The following is an 18,321-nucleotide window of genomic DNA, read 5'->3' as shown; positions in this document are numbered from 1 at the left end:
TAGGCACTGATAGAAGTCACAAGACTGCTCTAACTGCTGATGAGAAAAGGTATTTAGCAGTTTATATTTACTAAAATAATTGCACTTCCATGTTCTGTGTACTGTGGGAGACCAGATATAGTGAATGCAGGGTCCTAGGTTTAGTAACACTTTATTATTACACCTTGTCTCAATTCTATTAATAAGTCAATCAGCCTATTTCACTAGAGAAAAGTAGTCATTCTGCTATTTAGTAGTATTGTGTGCACTACACCAAACATGGACCAGAGAAAACAAAGGAGAGTGTTGTCTGAGAAGATAGCATGTCAAAGATAAAGGCTATAAGACCATGTTCCTGTGACTATTGCAAGCATTATTAAGATGTTTAAGTTCCATGAGAGTGTATCCAACCTTCTTATACAACCCCAAATGAAAATCAACCCCAGATTTAACAGAAGGATAGTGAGAATGGCAGACAAAGAGCCAAGGAAAATTTCCAAGGAGATGTTGGCTGAACTCCAAGGTCAAAGTACATTGGCATCTGATCAAACCATCTGTCATTGTCTGAAAGACAGTGGATTCAAAGAAATACCCAAGAAGACTCAACTGTTGAAAGAAAAACAAAAAAGAAAGACTGGAATTTGCTAAAATGCATATTGACAAGCCATAATGCTTCTGGGATAGCATTCATTGGACAGATGAGACAAAACTGGATCTTTTTGGCTAGTCACTTCAGCTCTAAGTTCACAGATGAATAAATGAAGCTTTCTGAAAAAGTTACCATGGGCCTCTTGGCTGCTTCTCTGATTGATGCTCTCCTTGCTCGGCCACCTGCCAGTTTAGGTGGACGGCCATGTCCTGGTAGGTTTGCAGTTGTGTCATACTCTATCCATTTTCAGATCATGGAGTGAACAGTGCTCCATGAGATGTTCAAAGCTTGGGATATTTTTTTTATAACCTAGCCCTGCTTTAAACCTCTCCACAACTTTATCCCTGACATGTCTGGTGTGTTCCTTGGCCTTTATGATGCTGTTTGTTCACTAATGTTCTGTAACAAACCTCTGAAGGCTTCACAGAACAGCTGTATTTATACTGCGCTTAAATTACACACAGGTGGACTCCATTTACTAATTAGGTGACTTCTGAGGGCAATTGGTTCTGCTAGATTTATTTTGATGTGTCAGAGTAAAGGGGGCTGAATACAAATGCACTCCACACTTTTCAGATATTTATATGTAAGAAATTTTGAAATCCATCTATCATTTTCCTTCCATCTCACGATCATGTGCCACTTTGTGTTGGTCGATCACATAAAATACATTTAGGTTTTTGATTGTAACAACATGAAACAATGTGGACAATTTCATGGGGTATGAATACTTTTTCAAGTCACTCTGAGATTAAGGATCCCATCAATGTCCATGCCATTTTTGTTTGTTTTTTTATTTTAAATATTCTTTTGAATAAAAAGCAAAATTTGACTTTTTGGTCAAATATAGGGAAAAAATGATTGATGACAATAACTTTTATCATTATTAAGTTATTTCCTCAAAAAATTGCTGGTGACAGCATTTATGTGAAATGAATAGTGTTGGGCCTCCTGAAATGTCTTTTACTCCTCATGCAGACTGAACCTTTTTACAGCTGCTGTTTTTTGCTTTTGGCGGGGGGGGGGGGGGGGGGGGGTTCTACAGCTAGTAAACTCCCCAGCATATTATCCTATGTGTCCTTACACACTTAGGTTTTAATCAGCGGTTTTTGGCAGGGGAGTTTTTTAGCTGGAAAGAAACCCCCAGAACTTTTTTTTTTTTTGGGGGGGGGGGGGTAAAAAACGTGGCAAAAAGCTTATGTAAAAATGCTGAAAAACGTGCGTTTTCAACGTGACTTTATACAGCTAACGTCACCAGCGTTTTAAAATGCCCAGTGCGCATGAGGACTTCCTAAACCACTGAATCCCTCCCACTGTTATCTCTAAAACATGGGGACTAGGCTAGATTAACACTAGACTGCTGTATAGGTTTATTTAAACATAGGAAAACTTATCTGGGATGTATACAAAAACTGCTTCCCCAACTGAATGCACCTAAATGTGGGTAAACGCACAGCATGAACTACCATTTCTATTATTACTTGCATTTATTTGCGTTTAGAGGTGTCCTAGAAACATCACTGTTAGTGTCAATGAAGATTAGTTGTTTTGTGGTCCAAGATATGAACTAGAAGGGTTAAGGTAATGCAGCAACTATGCCCAGGCAAGCTCTGAATTTCTGAAATGATAAACAAATATTTTTGCACTAAAGATATATAATTAAAAACTAATGGCATATTTAACATAGCAGAATAGATCAATGGGTTTTTATCCCCCCCCCCCCTTTCCCTACATCCTTTTTATATCAGCCACATATATTGCCCAATCCTCCGTCTCCAGCTTTGATAGCATCCTTGCTGATGTAATGTTTCATTATTAGTGTCATATTGTAACACTATGGGCCCTTAAGAGTAGAATATTCCAGTCGCCAAAAGAAGCTGGCGATCTGGAAACTTTCCAGCGAAAATCTCAGTTGCCCAACTGTCATGCTGACAATTTGCTTAAAGTGGTTGTAAACCTTAGACATGAAATATGGTCAAAGCATAATCCTCTATAGGGTGTAATTGTCTCCATCCAGAGCACTAAGTGTCATTTCTGTCTGCTGCTTTGTTCCTCTGCTATCAGCATGAATCATTTCTGACAAGTTTTCCTGACACCAAAAGGAAATTAGTGATAGGGGAGGGACCTCCTGAAGATTGACAGCTTCAGCTCGGTTCATGTGAGCTGTGTGGAGGAGGGTGTGTCTCTTCCCTTCAATCAGTTCTCAGAGCTCTCTTCACTGAGCGCTGCATAGTGTAATTTCAGCTCTCCTCCCCATTTTTTCTGAACTCTCAGCCAAGCTTTATATGTTCAGCACTTTGGATGAAGAGAAGACTGCAGACCTGAGGCTAGGCACTTCACTGGATATATGTAAGGGCTTTACAAGCACTTTAATTACTTTTTACAACACAAGAAACAGTGAGAAGCACCTCTAAGTATGGACTCATAGACAATTTTATTGCTCACAAAGTAAAAAACTCACATATTCAGGGGAATGAATAAACTCTTCAGAAAAACACATCACCAGGAAGGAGCACCAACTTCCGCTGATGTGTTTTTACTGATGAGTCTATTCATTCCCCTGAATATGTGAGTTTTTTACTTTGTGAGCAATAAAATTGTCTATGAGTCCACACTTAGAGGCACTTCTCCCTGTTTCTTTTTCATGATTTTTAAATGTTATGGGATTGGCAATTCTCCTTTGCGCCTATTCCTTTCATGTTTCCTTACTGTTTACACGTATGCAGATAAAGTTGTTTTTTTTTTTTTCTCTATTATTATCCTTAAAGGTTTTAAAGATTAACAACTAAGCCAGTAGCATTTTTAGAAGGTCCGCAATAGTAGCTCCCAAAAGTAATTCTAAAAAAAAAAGAGAATCCAGTACGGCCTGAAAAAAGTGACTTAAAGGATAAAATCACCTTTGGGAACATGTTACTTGTTCCACCCGTTTTTAGGGTGGAACATGTAACGTTCCCGCCGCTGCCCGATTCCCCCCTCCCTCCCTGTGACAGCAGTATGGCCGCATCACTCATTCACAGAGTTCCAACAGCTTTTGTGGATGTCCGCTTGTAGTTTACTGAATCTTCCTGTCAGACTATATCTGCTTGCCCATACGGGATGTACAGGAAAGCCACTGACAGTTTTCAGGCATCCTGCATGGCACCAGCAATCTGCTGCTTGCTGCTGCAATACTTTCCAGACTTCCCAAAAACAAAATAGTAAATGCACATTTTTTTTACCTGCAAAAAAATGGGCATTTGTTTTTTTATTTCTTTTTTTTTTTTTTTAAAGTGAACTTACCCTTTAACCTCTGTCAGCGATCCAGCAAGTTAAAATCTTCTGAGTTGAATGACACCAAGGGGTTTATTTACTAAAGCTGGAGAGTGCAAAATCAGACTCCCTTCTGCATAGAAACCAATCAGCTTCTAACCTCAGCTTGTTCAATGAAGCTTTGGCAATGAAACCTGGAAGCTGATTGGTTTCTATGCAGAAGGGAGTCTGATTTTGGACTCTCCAGCTTTAGTAAATAAACCCCCAAGTGTCATTCAGTCAACTTCCTGTGTATCCAAGGCATCAGAGCATCTCTCCTCCAACCTGGACTTACAGAAGAATTCTGCAGAAAGCTCTCTGCAGCACTTAGGTATCACCCATCTCCAAAGGAAGAAGAGCATCTGTGACATCACCAATGCCAGACCATATACGCCAAGAATGAAGTCTCAATGAAGATTTTTTTTTCAACTGTTATGAGAGTGTTCCAATGAGGGAGAGAAGGAAAACTGTGAAGGGAGGGCTGGTAAGCCGTGCGGTGGGCTTTAAGTTCAACTAGTTTAAATATCTAGGAATTATCCCTATACTGAGTTGCCATATATTATGAAAGCTATAATTAGCTTTGCAGTTGGAGGTGTCTATTAGGTAAGCTATTTGGAAAGAGATGGGTAATAAGGTTGGATTATAGGAGGAACAGATTTCAGAGTGGACATCACTGTTCTGGTGATGTTATCTTTATTCTCAGTTAAACCAAAGAGCAGGTAAGATGTGGGGCAATGGCGCAATTTTGCACATTTGCAGACTCTTTACAACAGGTTTTCTCAACCCTAGGGTTGCTCCAGAGGTTGGTAGACGTTCCTTGAGCAGTGAAATATTTATGCCTCTCTGTAATAGTGATGCTGGATGCAGTTACTAAAAACAAGTCATATACATGCACACAATCAACATGCAGTCGTGCAGGTACTTTTAATCAGCATTTAAACCATTACATGTACTATGCATTGTGAAAGACCAACTACCCAATGAATACCTGCCCTGGCACATCATATCATTCACCCGGTACTCCAAGAAATAACAGAATCCAACTACAATATTCTTGCACTGTCAAAACCTCCACTTTTATTATCACATGACACACAGGAGGATATATCCTTAGAGTCATCACAATCTGCATAATAACACACACCAATAATAATGTGAGCATTACAGCATGAAATAAACACATCATTTGACAGTGTCGCAGCATAGAATTAATACATTACCAAAGCTATGTGGAAGCTGGAAGGAACAAATCCCATCGAAACCAAACTGCCCATGGGGTCACGGAGAAGCCATAGGCGCGAACAGTTGATGAGCCCATATAGCTTTGGTAAAAAATCCCAGCGTCAGTGTCCTCTGGCCACTAGGGGAGCTTTCCTACTGGTCTTGCCCGGACCTTCGCCTTATAAACCCTTTTTCTGGAAGCAGTCCAATAGTGGGTGGTGCCACACCCACTACGGAAGGGGCTAGCAGAAGGGTTCCGCGAGGATAACAGTCATGTTCAACCACCATATTCATTATCTGAAAAGTCACACTTTTGCTTATCTACCCCAAAACCTTTTCATCTCCCTCAGACTTAAGGATTTCTAAGGATGTCCTTAAACAGGTTTTTATCTCCTAATGTGAGGTTACTAGATGTCATAAACACGGTTCATTCCATAAACAAGGTTTTATCTTGCTCTCAGCAGAATATCTTGTGACTTTGTTCTTTTGGCTAAAGAAATTACATCATCACTTCTCATGCCCCTGGCATTTGGGCGACAATGCTTTATTGTAAAAATTCCCCAAGAAGCAAAGGGTCCAAGGCCAATATGTTTCATAGGCATTACACTCTCAGATAAGTTTCCTCTGACACCATTGATATTTTTTAGCTATCTGTAAGGGGGTAATCCTTACCAATGCCCACAAGTGTAAAGAGCATTCTTCCCACTGACCATCACACTAATGTACCATGAGTTGTAGATCTAGTAACTTTTAGCAGGGGTTCCCTGAGACTGGAAAGCTATTTGAAGGGTTCCTCTGCATTGAAAAGGTTGAGAATGGTTGCTCTACATTGTTTGTCACATTCCCTGAACCACACAGTGTGCAGTTCCTCGGGTGTAGGTGAAACACAAAAACAGATCAATCACTTTTAGTTTTGGCTGCTGTTAGGGAGTCTTGCATGAAAGTATAACTAAAGGTGAAAAAATAATTTTTTTTAGTTTTGGATGGAGAGGAGAGAGTTTGGAACACCTGCCAGGTTATTTTTTTTTATTATTATTGGTGTTCGTTTCCCTGTTAGGAGGATTCACCCTCATTATTTGCTCAGTTTAATAAGGGGAAATCTTCCAGTGGGGACCCAGGTGAAAACCAGGAATTCCCTCATTTCAGATGGATTTTCTTTCACTTCTTATTTTGGCTATGAGACAGGAAGTCAAGAGAAGTGTCTCCAATGGGACAGATGGCAAAAAAATACCTAAAGAGTCATAACCCCTCCTTACTCTATCCAAAATGAACAGACATGTTTTCTCCTTTTAGCTAAAGTTTTAATGCAAAATAATGTGTTCCGCTATTTTCCTGGTGTCTGTCCTTAACGTTGCGTAACTATGTTGTGAGCATCTGTGCAGACACTTTTTCATGAACAGTTTATGTGCCTACAAATGTAACCATATTTAGAAGTCTTCGCTACGGACTCACTATTGGTTGTGTCATCCCTGGGTTAGGATTGTAGTATGTGTGAACATGAGTGTTTTGATACGTTGCCCTGTGCATGATCTGCATTCTGTTCAAATGATGTTGAAAGTAGCTGGGGGCATCTGAGGTGAAACAAGTGCGTTATCTCTGTGGCACAGTAAAGCTTTTATTTAATAAGGCAAAGAACAAACCACATAGTGCAGCAACCCTTGGCAACCAGGCTGTGTATTGCTTTATTCATTGGTTTGATTACAGTAGCCTGACCAGAACTGTCATCAACCCGATTCCTAAGCCTTACTGACTGCATCATATTGCTCAATTGAACTGTCATTAAACATGTCCCTTTGTTGCATATTTTGCTTCTAAGCACATTTCTCTTGTTAATCAGACATAACAGATCTTAATTGGCGTCTCTGAAATGCATCCTGTTACAACATGAAAGTACAGTGCTGAATTTCTAGACTCTGCCAGTTCTAAAGCTGGCCATAGCCAAGGAGGGAGGTCAGCCATGATCTGATCACTAAAAGACCTTTTTTAAATTGTTCATGTTATTAACTTGCTTTCCTGATTGAGCATGAATCAAAAGGAACTTGTCATGAGACCAATACATGGCTTGCCACTGCTGACCTCCTGTTGAAACATTTTAATTGCCTGGTTATAATGGTGACTTTATCTTTTTAAAATTGATGAGTGAGGACGAGAGGTCCCAGTAGTCCCAGTGCCAGTTGGTTGATTAGAGGATATACAGTTCTTTCCTCCCATCTTTCCTTGTGAATTATCTGCCTTTGTGTTCTACCTGTTATTATGAATTGCACAGGAGATTAGAGTGATAATATCCTTTTGCTACATTGTGTCCTGTATTGTACACAATCTGGCGTGGGTGGTGTGAAATGTGAACCTCCTGTGAGTGCCCTACTACCCAAATGTGCAGTATCTTTCAGTATCTTCTGTTTTGCCCAAATGCTAGGCGTTCAGTGGTGAAGCTCTCCAGCCCCTTCCCTGCTTTCATATATTAAAAGGGAAATATGGGATTAACAAAATATATATATATATATATATATATATATATATATATATTATACTCACCAAGGTGGATGCAGCACCAATCCCAGCTGCATCTGTCCCCTGCTTCTCCCAAGACCTAGAACTGGGTGATCAAAGACCGCTGATCGCTCAGTTCTTGGCCTTCAGTGAGCAAAGAGTCTGTGACTGTCAGTCACCGACTCTCTGCTCTGCCCTTGCATTGCTCACTTGACCTCTGGGCTGTGGAGGGGGCAAAAGCAGCTTATTTAGGCTCTCAACAGCTCACTAAGAGGCTGAATTAGCTGCTGTTCTAGGCTTCTGGGTGGATCCTAACTGTAAAGTCGAGATTTTTCTAGAGCCTGGACCGGCTGAGTGGCATCAGCCAGTGGGTTGGCTGAAAATTGGTCACAGGAGTGCAGAATGAACTGCACAACTGTGATCCATAGGAAAAGTATAGCCAAAAGAGCTTTGGCCATCCTTCTCCTTTAATATTATATTACCTTTTATATTCTTAAAAATTCTAGTATACCTTTTCATGCATTCTTCTGGATTGACCACTAACATCACTGGTCATTCCTCAGCAGCAGCAGGTGGTCCTTAGGTCTGGACAACACGGTTCCCTTATAGTAATGAGTGAATACATTGCTGTGCAGGACTGTTTTGAGCCCAGGCTGACATGAAGACATCACCTAGAGAACATGTCTATGACAGCCTGGGCTCTCAGGAAGCGAGTTGAATGACTCTGGGCATCATTCAACCCAGAAGACTGGTGGCATCAAAGAACTGTTGGAAACGGCTAAAGATTGAGGGTGGGTATTGCAGCTAAAATGGCTTTTTTTTTTTTTTGTTGTATACCTACTGGGTATCACTTATTTTTCATTTATTTTCAGAAGGTGGAGTTGGTCTTTAAATATTGCAGGTCTTCACACATGATGTTCATAAACAATGCATACTTATATCCATTTAACGTGCAACAAAAGGCAAAACTTTTTTATTTTGGATAGAGTAAGGGAGGGTTATAAGCATTGTTGGTCTTTTTTTTTTTTTTTTTTTGGGGGGGGGGTTTTGCCATCTGTGTCCCATAGCTTAGATCAGCCTTTCTCAACAAGGGTGTCCAGGCCCCCTGGGGATTCTTAAGGTTTCTCAAGGGGTGCCTTGGCAAAATGTCCAAAAATTGGCCAAACCTTCTATGCAAGCCAGTGGGTGGAACAAGCCTGACTTTTAGTTACACAAAACCATAGGTTTTCATTGTGCACCTTTACGACCTTCTAGCCGCTGGCATCCTGACAACCAGTGACATCAGTTGATAAGGAGGATGTCAGTTGCCTGCACAGCATCTGAGTTCGACCCTCCCCTGTCCCTTTTCCATCAGTGCTGGGGTAACAGTAGCTCAGTGATGGATAAAAACAGGAGAAGAGAAACATTGGAATACTAGTCAGTACCAGTGTGCAAAAATGTATTTGCTTTAGAAGAATAAATCGCCTCTAATGTTGGGTGCCCTACATGTGTGGATGTTGCTGCGTTATATAAAACTGTTAGAATAGTTTTTCCCATTTTAGAATGGGGTGCCTCAAAACTGTCCATAATTTTAAAGGGTGCCTTGACTGAAGAAAGGTTGAGAAACACTGGCTTAGATTCCCCTTTACTTCCTGTCCCATAGCTAAAACAGAAAGTGAGAGGGATATCACTCCAAAGTGAATGAATCCCACTGTTTCACTAGATCTAGTGTCCCCATTGGAAGATCTCCCCTCCTATTACTGTTTTGGTGACAACCAAAAAAATTTGATTTCGCTTTTACTTTCCCTTTCAATGATAACAGTAAACAAGACAAATAGGGGGCGCAGACAGCAATGAAAACTGACCAGTGTTCTAATCCCTCCTCACTCTATCCAAAACTAAAAAAAAAAAAAAAAAAAAAAAGTTTTGCCTTTTAAGTTACCATATTTTTTGCTCCATAAGACACAGCTTTTTCCACCCAAAAAATGGGGGGAAATGTCTGTGTGTCTTATGGAGCGGCCAGCCCGGTATTCCCCCATCTCTGCAGCCATGTTAGAATACTGGGCCGGCTGCTCGGCTCTACTGTGCAGAAGAAACCTGCTCCTCGGTCCTACCTGTTCCTCTGTCCAGCGATGTCCTGCTTTCACCAGCCGTCTTCTGTCTCTGGCGCCGGCATCTTCAGTGTGGGCATCCGGCTGTGACACCTTTCGGCCTCACAGCCGGGTGCCCACTGCTAATGCGCGAGAAGTGCTGCGCTTTGTTAATGGCCCCGTAGTCTTCTGGGACCTGTCACGTGTCCCACAAGACTACGAGGAGATCAACTCTGTGGAAATGGGAGCGGGTACCTGACAAATTCGGGTACCTGCTCTCCAAAAGTCTGCAGTCTCTGGTCATCTCCTGTACTATGTCTGCAGCCTCTGGTCATCTCCTGTACTGTGTCCGAAGCCTCTGGTCATCCCCTGTACTGTGTCTGAAGCCTCTGGTCATCCCCTATACTGTTTCTGAAGCCTCTGGTCATCCCCTGTACTGTGTCTGAAGCCTCTGGTCATCCCCTGTACTGTGTCTGAAGCCTCTGGTCATCCCCTGTACTGTGTCTGAAGCCTCTGGTCATCCCCTGTACTGTGTCTGAAGCCTCTGGTCATCTCCTGTACTGTGTCTGAAGCCTCTGGTCATCTCCTGTACTGTGTCCGCAGTCTCTGGTCATCTCCTGTACTGTGTCCGCAGCCTCTGGTCATCTCTTGTACTATGTCCACAGCCTCTGGTCATCTCTTGTACTATGTCCGCAGCCTCTGGTCATCTCCTGTAGTACATCTGCAGTCTCTGGTCATCTCCTGTACTATGTCCGCAGTCTCTGGTCATCTCCATGTGCATTGTACATTTCAAGGCAAAAACATCCCAATGAATATTTCACACAAAGAAGTCTACCAAGGTAGTCTGTGGGTATCAGTTTAGAGAATAGTTATAAGTAAATACAAGTCCTGTAGCTGTCAGAAAATGTTTTTTTAAAACCCATTTGAAGGGGAGCAGGACAATTTACAAGATTGCATGAGTGAAGCCAGGTCTGTATTAGTACTCTGCTAGTACAATATAAGTTGGAAATGGAAACTTTATGTCTGCCAGTCTCACTTTTGGTCCAATACATTTTGTTTTTTATTATTTTCATTGGGATTAGTGGTTTGAGAAGCTGGGGTATTTAAAAAATGGAAAAATTGCATTTGCTAGAGCTGTTTATTCAATGGAACATGCAGAAAGTTAGTAACAATTTGCAGGTAAGACATTTTTTATAATCTTCCTTGGCTAGGTGTTGGCGTCTGTATAATGTAAATTGCACATAGCTGGTGGACTGTTTAGGAAGCACATTGGAACAAATTATACTGGAGGGTGTCCAGTGCTAGACAATGATACCCATTCATAGACACTCAGTGACTTGGAACAAAGAGGGGTTTCTTCAAGGCTCTTTATATTATGGGAATACTCTTGTTTAGAAAGACACTGGCGTCAGTGTGTTTACAAATGAGAAAACATGAGGGCATAGCAATGTGGACATTTTGCTTTTTTTTCTTTCCTTTTTTTTTCCATCCACATTTTGGGCCTCTCCAAGCTGGATATAAATGCTTTCACTCCTCTTCAAATAGTGAATAAAAGGGTTGATTTATAAACAAAAGTGTACCCAAAAAGAAATGCATTGGGCTAGTTGCTAGGAGAATATCTGTCCAAAATATACAGTATTAGTAATTCTTCAGATTTCTCCTTTAAAGTGGTTCGAAACTCAAAACATTTTTTACCTTAAAGTGATTCTAAAGGATTTTTTTTTGTGGGGGTTTTTTTTAAATAACAAACATGTCATACGTACTTTGGTTTTGGGAGCAGCAGTGGCAGTGTTGTGGAGGGTGTCACATTTTAGGTAAATAGCTGCAATCGGCAAATTTTTAGCCACTGATTACAGCTATTGGTTTATTCAGAGTCTGCTGAACATTTTTGTTATAAGCTCATAGTCATTTCAGTGACCATGAACCTATAACAAAAGGAGGAATGCCATGTCCTTACAGCTTTCTGACCTAGCCAGCTGGAAGCAGTTCTGTAGGTCAGTACGCCATACTGACCTGGCAGTGAAAGGGTTAATTTTCATCTGGCAGTCCTGCCAGTAACTCCCTGCCCTATGTTGACACTGCACACTCGCCATACAAGCAGTGTTTTCACCAAAGAACAAGTCTATGAACACCACCCCCTCTCCTCTTCTCTATAACTTAGATGAGAAGGGTTCTATATTCTCAAGAGATCTGGGATCAATGTCATTGATAACAATGCAGCACAGACAGAAGTAATCAACTGACAATATTTCTGACAGTATATTATGCACAGATATAGCAAACTTCTTTAAGTGGTTTATTTTACAGCCCAAAGGGAACCTTTATTAAAAGCCTAAGGGCTCATCACATCTGTTCACTTTGACGCATTACATTGAGGCACCCCTTTTATTTAAAATTGGCTGCCCACAGGAAACGGGAGAAGAGGATCTGTTCTCTTCCATCTGGAGCATGTTCCGACACTGTTCTGAATTCCATTCATGGGTTGCCAGCGATGTCAACCCTCCTCTGGTGGAGCAAGTACACCATCCCTTGTTTCTTCCTCTCCCTCTACTGCTCTCTACTTGTTTCCTTTTTTTTCTCTGTGTGTCCCTTTCCAGTATTACCATATCACCTGATACATTTATCATCCCTTGCGTATAATCTGAGACGTGTTCCCATAATCTCCAATTTCTATGTGTTCTTCTGGGCCGAAGAGCCCGACAACCACTTACTCTTCTATGCCTACAACACATCTTCTATTTCGGGTGTTCTACATTCTCACCTAATTTTGTTAATTCATGTCAACAAAACCTGTATGTATCATAATCTCACTTTAGTAAAAGGTTGTTCGGATACTTGTATGCAGTATCCCACCCTTCTTTGTTACCCGTTTGTTTTACCTGTATTTCCTTGTAATCTCTGTTTCTAAAATTTGCAATGAACTCTGAAAAATGGGCTGCCAATGCACCAGAGTGGACTGGAAAACATGTCTGCAGTATTTTTCTCCAATCACATGTGATTGCATTGTTGTGTGCTGCAACTCTGGTGTTTTGTGAAGCTGTGTTGGGGTGCCATACAAAATGAATGGCACAAAATAGTATCAACAAATGTAATGTGAATGACCACATTACAGTGGTGTGAATGGGTCCGAAGCATGCCTTTGTAGCTGGCAGGACATTCTGGCTTTTGTGGATCCTTGTTTAACCCTCTCTGACCTTCTTTCTACATATCTAGGTGAATCTCCTTTCTGGCTACATTTGAAATATACAATGCAGAAACATCCTTTTCCCTTTGTGTGTTTTCTCTTGGGGAGGGAAGTATTCTACAGCAGAGGTGTAGATAATTGATACTTGCTCAAAGCACAGCAAGCAGTTTACTCAGTTCTGCTACCTGGTTACAATGCTGTTTAGCTCATTACCTTTTTAGAGGCATCATGGTGTGATTACATATAAAATGATGTATATGCAGAGCAGCGATACCCAGGTAGAAATATGCTGTTTAGAGATGACTAGACTGGCCACTTCAAAGTGGAATTTTACCTATAAAAGTATTTAAAGCAAAGCACATTTTACAGCCCACCATTTGCACCTGTCCATACAAACACTATAAACCGTGACCTCATTAAAATGCAACAGTAGAAGTGTCCTATTGCCTGCATAGTTCCAAACTTCTAAATTTCTCTTTGCTTTACAGGCGAGATTTCCTGATGGGCCAGACACACTTTTTCCATTTTGGGAGTTCTGCACGGTTAATCACGGAGACTGACATCACCATGACAAGCGGCAAATTTTGTTGGAGACCGTCATTGTTCGTCATTCTTTTGTTTTCTTTGGCAACGGCAATAAACTCAGCAGAGACTAATAATCATATTGCCAATACTTCCGAGGCACTGGATACATTACCTGTGGTCACATCAATAGTAGATCATATCATTGTGAAAGAAGGGAACAGTGTGGTCATTCACTGCAATATTGAGGGACACCCCGATCCTCATTTTCAGTGGTACAACTCTAATGGACATCTACTTAAAGAGGAAAATGGTAAGCTTACTTAATAAATGCATCCAAATAGCGCACTGCTGTCATCTTTCTCCTAGTCTCTCCATTTTAGTCCATTTAGAAAGCAGTATAGAATGCAAACTAAAGGAAGCTGCAACCAGTGAAGAAGAACATTCAACAGAGGCATACTTTTAAATTCCTCACACTGTGCTTCCAAATAGTAATTAATCAACAATCATATCATGTACTGTATGTGTGCACCCTTCCTGTTTGACTCACAAGTCACGATAAACAAGCTGAACGTTTCTCACTTTGAACAACAGATAAGTCTATGCTCTGTACATCTATGAAAATGTCCCTGGATTTTTACATTATGTGATCATATGACATGGGTGCTGTCAGTAATCCGGATATGACCAGAGATGTGTGGATTGACACAGGGAATATCAGACTTCAGGAGTGATGTGGATAATATAATTTATTGTGAGATACACCAGTAAACAAAACACACAGTACAAACAAAAACCAAATAACCAAACCTTCACCCAATATATATACTGTATGTACAGAAATAAAAGCATAGTCAGGGCTGGAGAGGTAGAATGGTCAAGCAGGCCGGGTCAGGATCAATCGAGCGGATCAGGTACAGAGGAGTAGGCAAACGGATAGTCAAAGGGAGAGCTGGGTCGGTGCAGTTCAGTCGTAATCAGAGTTAAGCAAGTACATCACAGGAGTCAGGATACAGATACAGGACAGCAAAGGCTCATGGGAAAACAAACACCAAGGCACTGGTTACAGGCCTGATTACTGTTTAGGTACACCTCCTGCAATCAGCCTCAGGTGATGGCTTAATTGCAGGAGGTGAGATCCTGGCTGCTGAAAGGCACTTGCTGGTAAGTCCCGGTACTGCAGCCCAGAGAGCAGGTGAGCCACAGCACCACCAGCAGTGAGCCCTTTCCTGACAGGTGCTCAACCTGTGGCCCTCCAGCTGTTGTGGAACTACAAATCCCATGAGACATTGCAAGGCTGACAAGTACAAGCATGATTCCCAAAGGCAGAGGCATGATGAGACTTGTGGTTCTGCAACAGCTGGAGGGCCACACTTTGAGCACCCATGTCATGATATGATACAGGGATGGATGAGGTAATGGCCTGTAAGCTAAGTTTAGCTAAGCTAAATTTTCTGGGTTTTTTGTTTTTTTTGAACATTCAGCCAGTTTTTTAACGGTTAGTGGGGTCAAATTGATGTTCCTTTTTGACTAGTTATGGGCAATTGCAAAGCAGGAGCACAGTAGAATTTGTTTCTCACACTAACTGTTAAAGTGGTTTTTGTTTGTGAAAAAATCATATATTTTATGATGAAACCTGTTTAAAGTAGAACTATAGGCAAAACTTTTTTTTAATTTTGGCTAGAGCAAGGGAGTTATTACCCTGCTTCAGATTTTTTTTTTTTTGCCATCTGTGTCCTATTTAGAAGATTTACATTTAACCTGTTACACCCAGAAGTTGGGTTTAATATGTAACATGTTTAGAAAGGTAAACTTATCCTTTTAAACTATATTTCACCTATTATTTAGTAATAATACTGGCATGGAATCTAGAGCAGACATCCTAGGTGCTTGGAACAAACAGCATTTCCAATCATTAGTCTATTATGTACCTTAATCACAACCTATTTTTTTATAACCCATACTATTAAATGTTACTGCATCTATCACCCACATATCTTACTACACCATTGCTTGAGCCGTACTATGTTTTAGACATGGGCCCATGCGCACAGCTGCGTTTACATCAGTAAAACTGAGCTGTGTAAAGATCCGTAAAATCAAAATAGAAAAAGCTGTGTCATTTACGCATGTACATATCTAAACACTTGTAAATGCATGTACGTGCTTACATGCATACATTTTAGCTGGAGAATATGATATGTAAGTTTACATGCCTAAATGCGTGTTTACTAAGCACTTTACTGACCATTTGATGAGTGTTTGTTGTGGTTTTTTTTTATGCAGGACCTTGCTGCCAGCCTCTTTCTTCCTAGATATTAGTAAATTATGGCAGTTAAATGGATTAAATTGCTACAATACTTCTGGAGTCCCTGACTCAGAAAAAGTGTAGGGAATTTTATTCCCTGACCACCAACATTCCCCACCAAATCCACCCACTGGCCATCTTACCGAGTCCTTCGGTGCACCCACTTTTGTTTTAACACAACTCTTACAACTTAATATATCCTCCATCCCATGTCCTCCTAATCCTCCTCTAGTCCCATTTGCTCCTCCTCTCCAGTAGGGGGACATCTGTTGACATTTTTGCCAGTCTGGATTAATAACATTCTGGACCTCTGGGTCCAGTCTGTCATTTTCAAGGGCTGCAAAATAGAAATTCTATCATGCCCCCTCCAATCTGCCAGCTTCACCACAAAGATGGGCAGATTTGTTGGCTGCCCTGAATCAGCATCAGGCAAGGAGTGGTAGTCCAGTTGCACCAGAGCAAAGTTTCAAGGGATTTTACTGAAACCTATTTACAGTCCCAAAATTGAGTGAAGGTATTTGCCCCATTTTGGACCCAAAATCCCTAAACTGATATGTGTATCCCCAAATTCCCCATTGAGCTGTTGTCATGTCTCTCCAGATCCTGGCATCAGTGGACATGCAAGATGCCTTGCTTCATATTACCGTATTTCCCACACACCAACACTTTCTACACAATAAGAGTGCTTATTGTCCCTGTTAAATTGTCAGGGCCTTATTTGTCAGTGGGTACCTGGATGAACTTTTGCTGAAAGATTCCTCAGCCCCAGTCTTGTCGTCCTATATCCAAAAGCCAATCCAGTTAATTTTAAACTTTCAGATACTTGATCAACTTGATCATATCTGCCCTCCAGCCTTGCTGTTGCCTGGAGTATTTGGGGCTAATCTTGGACACGACCAAGGCCAACATTTTCCTATCGTAGGAAAAGACTGCTTCTCTGAGATCCAGCTGTTGGAATTTGCAGGTCAGTCAGGCATCCATCACCTCGATTTTGCATAATGCTTCTGGGCCTCATGGTGGCCTCCTTTTCGTGTCTGTTCTTTTTGCTCCATTCTACTCAAGACCTTTGCAGCTCAACAGGCAGGTCCTTTTCTTGGGATCGCCCATTTCTGCTGTCCAACTAGATTAAAATCTCCTTGACATGGTGGATTTCTGACTCAGAGTCCAGAGAATCCATCCTTCCCTGTCCCGCGAAGGTGGTAAGCATGGCTGCATGCTTGGGGCGAGGTTTACAATTCCCTGAATGTCCAGGAAATATGGTCTTCAGGAGTTGATGCTCCCAATCAACATTCTGGCAAGCCGTAAGACTGACTCTCCTACACTGGACCCTTCTCCTACATGGTCCCCCAGTCATGCTGCAGACAAGACAGACAATGCCATGGCTGTGGCCTACAATAACCATCAAGGAGATACCAAAAGTCCATCAGCCCTGAAAGAAGGAAGCCTAATTTCTCTCTTGTGCGGAAAACCAGATTCCAACTCTGTCTGTCTGGTCTTGTCATGCACAAACCAGGCATGAGAAATTAGCACTTAGTTAGGGGTGCTAACTTAGTTAACATTGTTTGGGCTCAGGAGACTGGTCTCTTCACCAGAACGTTTTTCAGGACCTCATGTCCTAAGTGGTGAACAACAGATATGGCCTCCTGTCTTCCTTATTCAACATCAAACTGAGCAAGTTTGTCTCCAGGTACAGGGATTGTTTATCCAAAGCAGTGGATGATGCTCTTCTGACTCTGTGGGGTCAGTTCAGTTTGATTTACACCTTACCTCCTCTGAAGCTCATTCCTCAACTGCTCTAAAAAATTCAGAAGAGGGGATTCTAGTGCTACATCGCACTGGACTGTCCCAAGCAGATGTGGTACTCGGACCTCATTAGACTACTTGCAGACTCTCGTTGGGCTTTTCGAGGTCACCCAGATTCCTTGTCGTAAGGATTGGCTTACCACCTTGCTTCGTGGTATCTGGCTTTAATTGTGTGACTGTTGAAGTCCAAGTCCAGTTCTCTGGTGGACAGCAGCTTAACCCTGTTGTCTCAGAATTACTTCTGACCTTGTGTCCCTAAACACCCCCCAAAAAAAAGAATTTTACAGCAAGTCAAAAATCTCGTTTTCATTAACATTGTCAACCTCTGATAAAAGTTAGGTCCCAGCTGTTACATTGCTATGGGATGCATTTTCTGCCTTGTGCTAAGGATTAGCCATCCACTGCATGACTGTGTGGAAGTCACAGATCTGTGTTCTTTAGCATGCTGATGAGACTTGTCTACGTTAATCACAGAAACACTCTTTTAATGGGGTGAAAGAATTTCCTGTGTTATCTAGTCTGACAATTTGTTATGAGCCAAAAACATATCATGTATTAAGCAACAAAACCTTCTCCACTTTCAAGGAAAGCTAGAGTATTTGGTGAGCAGCTTTTTATTAGTCATTATGTAAAAAATTTAATAATATAAGTTATTTTAAGGAATGTAGACTTAGGGGGTTTTCTGTTGGAGATCATCTGTTTTGTTCTGCATCTTGCAGTACATGGGAGTCCTATAACTTTCAAGGCTATGTCTGTGCGATTTTATTTATGTATTCTATTTTTTTAATAAATACACAATTGACATGTT

General features: G+C 41.3%; 1 protein-coding gene across 2 annotated transcripts in view; it reads left to right on the top strand.

Annotated features, from left to right (window-relative positions):
- MFAP3L (microfibril associated protein 3 like) overlaps window positions 1–18,321 on the top strand; it is a 60,072-nt gene that overhangs the window by 26,103 nt on the left and 15,648 nt on the right. For both annotated transcript variants that reach the window (XM_089684030.1, XM_089684031.1), the window contains exon 2: window positions 13,369–13,715. In XM_089684030.1, the coding sequence (XP_089540156.1) occupies window positions 13,382–13,715 (334 nt within the window). In that variant the 5' untranslated portion in view covers window positions 13,369–13,381. The remainder of the gene's footprint in view (window positions 1–13,368; window positions 13,716–18,321) is intronic.

The sequence above is a fragment of the Staurois parvus genome, unplaced genomic scaffold (genome assembly GCF_062004578.1).
Source record: "Staurois parvus isolate SC_StPar_1 unplaced genomic scaffold, SC_StPar_1.0 ptg000334l, whole genome shotgun sequence".
Taxonomy (NCBI): Eukaryota; Metazoa; Chordata; class Amphibia; order Anura; family Ranidae; genus Staurois; species Staurois parvus.
The sequence above is the reverse complement of the archived record's forward strand: the minus strand, read 5'-3'. Positions and strand labels throughout refer to the sequence as shown.